The following is a 5,340-nucleotide window of genomic DNA, read 5'->3' on the forward strand; positions in this document are numbered from 1 at the left end:
CGGGCATAGGTGGGCCACAGGTGGGCAACCGTCCATCAGTCCCCTCCTGATGCAAACCCATCAAGCTAGCTAGCCGCCCTACCGTAGACCGTAGTCCCTTGCATGCATGTATCCCCAAGAGAAAAAAATTTGCAGGAGGGGTCGTGCTGCTCCTGCTAGCTAGCTACTTCAGCACTCCATTTATTGCCACGCCGTGGTTGGCTTCGGGTTCGGCCATTATAAGAGGCAGCAATACGCAAGAATGCGTATACAGCTTTGCTTTGCTAGTGGGTGAAAAAACCATAGGGAGACCTGAGCAGTGCTTAGCTAGGCGTCGTCTCCTCCGTTTCGTCGATCCCTGCCTCCGCGCTCCACCCTAACTGGCCGGCCGTCGTTGTGTTGCGACGGGGAGGAACATCAGATCGTCGCCAAGGGCAGTAGTAGTACCACTACCATGGCGTCGCCAAACAGCAGGCAGCAGCAGCAGCACTGGCCGAGCATGTTCCGCTCCAAGCACGGCAGCCAGGTGTGGCAGTCGCAGCCCGACATGACCGGCTCGCCCCCCTCCCTCGTCTCCGGCTCCGCCGCCGCCGCCGGCCACTCCTTCAAGGCCCCCTTCTCCTCAGGTATGCATGCATGCTACTGTTTGCTGCACATGATCACTTGCATGCGCTAGATAGATAGGGTTCTGTCTTGTAGCCTGCCGTTGATCGAGGATCGATCGATCGTCATCGAGACGGGGGTCAAATTGATTAACGGTTGACTATATACGCAGGGCCTGATCAGGAGAGGAACACCGACACAAAGCCGCGGTGGAACCCCCGGCCGGAGCAGATCCGGATCCTGGAGACGCTCTTCAACTCCGGCCTGATCAACCCGACACGCGACGAGATACCCCGCATCCGCATGCGCCTGCAGGAGTATGGCCCGGTCGGCGACTCCAACGTCTTCTACTGGTTCCAGAACCGCAAGTCCCGCTCCAAGAACAAGCTGCGCAACGCGGCCGCGCGCGCCGCTCCCGTCCGGGCCTGCGCCCCGGCACGCCAGCAGGCCGCCGCGCCGTATACGCCACCTCCCAAGCAGTTCCATCCGCCGAAGCCGCCGCTCTTCTCGCCGGTGGCTCCCACGTCTTCTTCCTCTTCCTCCTCCGACCGGTCGTCCGGATCCAGCAAACCGGTGAAGCCGGCTGCCACGCAGGACATGTCCGCGACGGCGGCCATGGACCTGCTCTCGCCGCTTGCCGCGGCGTGCCACCAGCAGATGCACTACCAGTTCGGCCTGGGCCAGACCCCCGTGTCTACTCCGGCTCAGGCTCCGGCTCCTGCGCCAACGTTGGACGAGTTCGTCGCCACCGACGTCGAGCCGATCTTCCTGCAGTACCCGCAAGGGCACTGCGTGTCTGCGGGGGAGCTCGCCGCCATCCTGGGCGCGCAGTACATGCCGGTGCCTGCCGTGCAGCAGCCACCGGTGGCATCGCCCGCCGGCATGTTCTTGGGGCTCTGCAACGACGTGGCAATAGGTCCCACCAGCACTGGCCAAAGGAGCAGCGCCTCGGCCGCCGGGCTTGGTCAATACTGGTCCATCGGCGTTGATCAGCTCGGCCTCCGCAAGAACAGCGACCCCTTCTCGAACAACCCCGTTGCCAAAGAAGAGGCGTATGAGGACTTCACGAAGACGAAGCTTGGACTGGTACAATACGGCTTAGGCCTCACTGCGGCGCCTGCTACCTCTGCGGCCGCTGTTTTGCCTCCTCCTGCTTCGCCGGATTCCACCGCCGTCACCGTTGCAAGTGCGTCTGCTACTGCCGAGCTGACCAGTTTATTTGCAACCACTGCCACCACCGATGCTATCAGCTACAATAGTAACTTGCAAGGTATGTGATGAAACGTGCTTAATCTTGGTACACCATTTTGATGTTTTGTTCATTCACGCCCTCTCACTATATTATCACATGCATGCGTATGTAAGTGTTCGTGTCTTCACGGACTAGAGGCCACAGGGGGGAGTTTCTCTTATAATTAATATTCTGCCTCCATTTCAGTTCCTTTTGGATGTTAGCTTGCCCGTTGCCATTGTTTAGGTATACCCATACACGCACGTCCAATCTTTTTTGTATGCTTCCTCGCATGAGGCAGTGCAAATTGCCTTTAGGGCCCCAATTATAAATCCCAGCGTAAGGGCATATCGTATGGTTTGACGATTGGGCATGTAAATGAGACAAGGTTGAACCATGTAAACTCTCTAGTGCATGCACAATCTTGTCACTCCAAGCTGTACATCATGCAAGCATGACTTTTCGCTAAACAAAAATGGGTGGAATTTGTCAGCTTGTAATAGTCACAGCTTTAGGAAAGACCATAACTCGTGAGCTGTACTCCATGAGCAAAAGAGAGAGAGAGAGAGAGAGAGAGAGAGAGAGAGAGAGAGAGAGATTTGTGATGGGATGTTACAAATATATGAACTATTTCATGGTGACAAAAACATCATAGCATGACCTGTAGATTCATTAATGCTAGTTGCAAGTAAGCATGCACCCATATGCGTGCATTCCATGCATGGATCTATTTCACATGTTGATGAAAAGACTAGACTTGAAGGAATGGAAGCAAACGGTTCCATATAAGATTCCAAAATGAGACTTTAGAAGCAAATATATGAACACATTGCTTAGTTATTGAAAGATGTGGGGAGCAGATTGGTCTTGTCACGCACACATGTGGTAGTAGTAATTCAAGTGGAAAAAAAAACTCTTTGTAGTACTTGGGGAAGGAGTATAGTTTGATCCGAAGCTGACAGATTAGAGGTTAAAAACAACCAAAAGGAGGGAACCCTTTTGTGGGTGAAACTGAAGGACAGTAACACTGGATTCTATCGTGGTGGCAAGCCACACAACTCATAATAAATGTACATCATTCGTATGGTCTTGTCACGGCAACTTGTCTAGCATCAAGAGGAAAAGGAGGAAGAAGCGGATGCGTGTGAAGAATTTTACCGGGTACGTATAAGGAGGGGGCACGGACGCACGCACGTACGTTGCTGAAAAGACTGAGGTGATGGCGGTCAAATTTCCTCCTGCGCGCGCTTGCTTGCTTAAAGTTCCCTTCACATTATACAGGGGGCGATTTTACCTAGATCGACCGTGCGCATGGCAGTCCAAGACTGTCACACGCTTGCTGGGCGCTTGGGTTTCCTCGTAGTCTTCCGTTTCGCAAGTCACGGGCGACAATAACTCCCCTCTGCGCCGCACTTAATATCACTCCCGGTTTTCATTCTTTTGACCGTGTTGCGTGCATGCAGGACCAGCGGACGATGTTGGGTTCGCGGGCGCAGCGGCAGCGGCAGGGGCAGGGGCCACGGGCGTGTTGGGCAGGGGCGCCGCGGTGGTGTGCTTCGCGGGCACCAGCGCCGCGTGCAGCGTCCCGGCCACGCACCTCGACGTCAAGCTCTACTTCGGGGACGGGGCCGTCCTCTTCCGCTGCAACGGCGACCGCGCCGAGCCGCTCCTCGTCGACGACGCCGGCCTCACCGTCGAGCCGCTCCAGCACGGCGGGGTCTACTACTGTGTGCTCATATAGCATGAACCGCGCGCCTCCCCATCGCACTAATCAAGTGATGCTCCTCTCTATATATATGATCTAGATTCAGTAGTTTTCTAGTAGTACTATGTAGCTTATTCTCTCATGACCGTTGTCCGTCCATCGTATTGGAAAAGGGCTACTAGTATTCCAAAACTTAAGCTATTATCGCATGCTTGTGAGCAGTGATCGTGCCGTTTATTACCAAATTTCTGATCAATTGATTGACGTCGATATACTCCATCATCATGAAAATAATAATCATGAGTATTTACTAGCAGTGGAGGTTCGCCTATGCTACTCCTTCTTTTTCGCAACATGAGCCTCCCACAACTTGTGTTGGTACTGCATGTACGATCAAATCTACTGTTTTGGTTTTAATGTCGCCAATGAACTTCAAGTTAGGCAGCTATAGCAGCCCATCACACATGTATAGGCTGATAGACAACCTTCATGGAGTACAGGAACATGACACAAGAATACTATAGCAAACCAGAACGATGCTATACATGCGTGTACGTATAGTACTAAGTGCTACCGAAATTTGCCAATGATACTCGGGAACCTCCGTTTCCGAAAAACCATTTTCTACAACAAATTTTTTGAAAAAAAATTGTAAACACATATACACATATATACTATGTATTTGTAAAATTTCATAACATTCTACTTTGACAAATGGCGTACAAGAAAAAGACAAATATGTATTGCAAATGGGCTGCTTTTTATTGTTGGGCCAGAAAAAAATTGTACAGCCCAAAGATTGCATTTTTCCAAAACAAAATTTCACGGACCCATAGCGAACACATACAAGTTTCCACATAATTTGTTTCACTTTTTGAAACTTCAAAGTATGATTTATTTTCTTCAAAAAAAACAGGTACCAAGGTGCCCGAGCACCATAACTTCGCACTCGAAATGCTAGTCCATACACAACAACCGTTTTTTTTTGTATTAGTGATACTAGTAAAACCTCACGTCAACTCGAGGGTTGTGGTTGGGTTTTTATTTGGCTAAGGGGAGCTCGGGCGGAGGAGGGTCGGTCTCAGGTCAAGGTCGGTTACCGACCAGACCTGCGCTCCGCTGTCATCATCGGGAAGGCCGGGCTTGGCCGTAGTGTGGGTGGTAGTTGGGAGTTGGTGCAGCAGCGGGGGCAACCCGCTACGCATCTGTGGCCCGTTTTCGACGGGCTAGGTGGCTTCTCCGCTTTCGAAGCGGTGACTCGGGATGGTGGGCGTTGTGGTGGCCTAGCGACAAGTGCCGCCGTGTAGATGTTGGCTCATACGTCCATTTTGCATCATTATTTCTTACTACAAATTACTAAATCTTATACATGTTTTAAACATTATCACACGATTCTTATGCATTTTTCCTCTTGATTTGTATGTTGCAATACATGAGGGGAATTGTCATGAAGCTGCAGAAAACGGCCAAAACAAGAACCAGTGGAGAAGTATTTTTTCCGATGCTAGAATTTTTTTAGAAATTTTAGTTTCACATGGGAAGAGAGCCGGGGGGCAACCGAGGAGGACCTATGGGCCCCATGAGGTTAAGCCTTGGGCTGCAAGCTAGGGCCGCATTGGGCCCATAGGAACCCCGGCCCTTGGGCTTCAAGCCATCAACTTGGCCCTATTTTACCCTCAAACTTCTGTAAACAATTATCAAGAATTTTTCTGGCCCATCTTTGAGGAAAAAAGGTAGGGTTGGAGATGGAGGATGATAGATTGAAAGTATATATAGTCCTTGATAAATTGGACGTTGTTTTGCAGGTATATATAGTCCATCA

General features: G+C 51.2%; 1 protein-coding gene across 1 annotated transcript; it reads left to right on the forward strand.

Moving 5' to 3' along the window:
- The first annotated feature begins 228 nt into the window (after positions 1-228).
- LOC119271642 (WUSCHEL-related homeobox 7-like) lies at positions 229-3,821 on the forward strand. Its single transcript, XM_037553385.1, has 3 exons — positions 229-605; positions 755-1,852; positions 3,277-3,821. Exons 1-3 carry the CDS (start codon positions 434-436, stop codon positions 3,552-3,554), a joined length of 1,548 nt encoding a protein of 515 aa, XP_037409282.1. The 5' UTR covers positions 229-433; the 3' UTR covers positions 3,555-3,821.
- Positions 3,822-5,340: the final 1,519 nt, after the last annotated feature.

The sequence above is a fragment of the Triticum dicoccoides genome, chromosome 3A, assembly GCF_002162155.2.
Source record: "Triticum dicoccoides isolate Atlit2015 ecotype Zavitan chromosome 3A, WEW_v2.0, whole genome shotgun sequence".
Lineage (NCBI taxonomy): Eukaryota > Viridiplantae > Streptophyta > Magnoliopsida > Poales > Poaceae > Triticum > Triticum dicoccoides.

Coding starts and splice junctions, on each gene's coding strand:
- LOC119271642 (XM_037553385.1), top strand. CDS start 434: ATGGCGTCGCCAAACAGCAGGCAGCAGCAGCAGCACTGGCCGAGCATG. Junction 606..754: donor CAAGGCCCCCTTCTCCTCAG/GTATGCATGCAT, acceptor CTATATACGCAG/GGCCTGATCAGGAGAGGAAC. Junction 1,853..3,276: donor CTACAATAGTAACTTGCAAG/GTATGTGATGAA, acceptor GCGTGCATGCAG/GACCAGCGGACGATGTTGGG.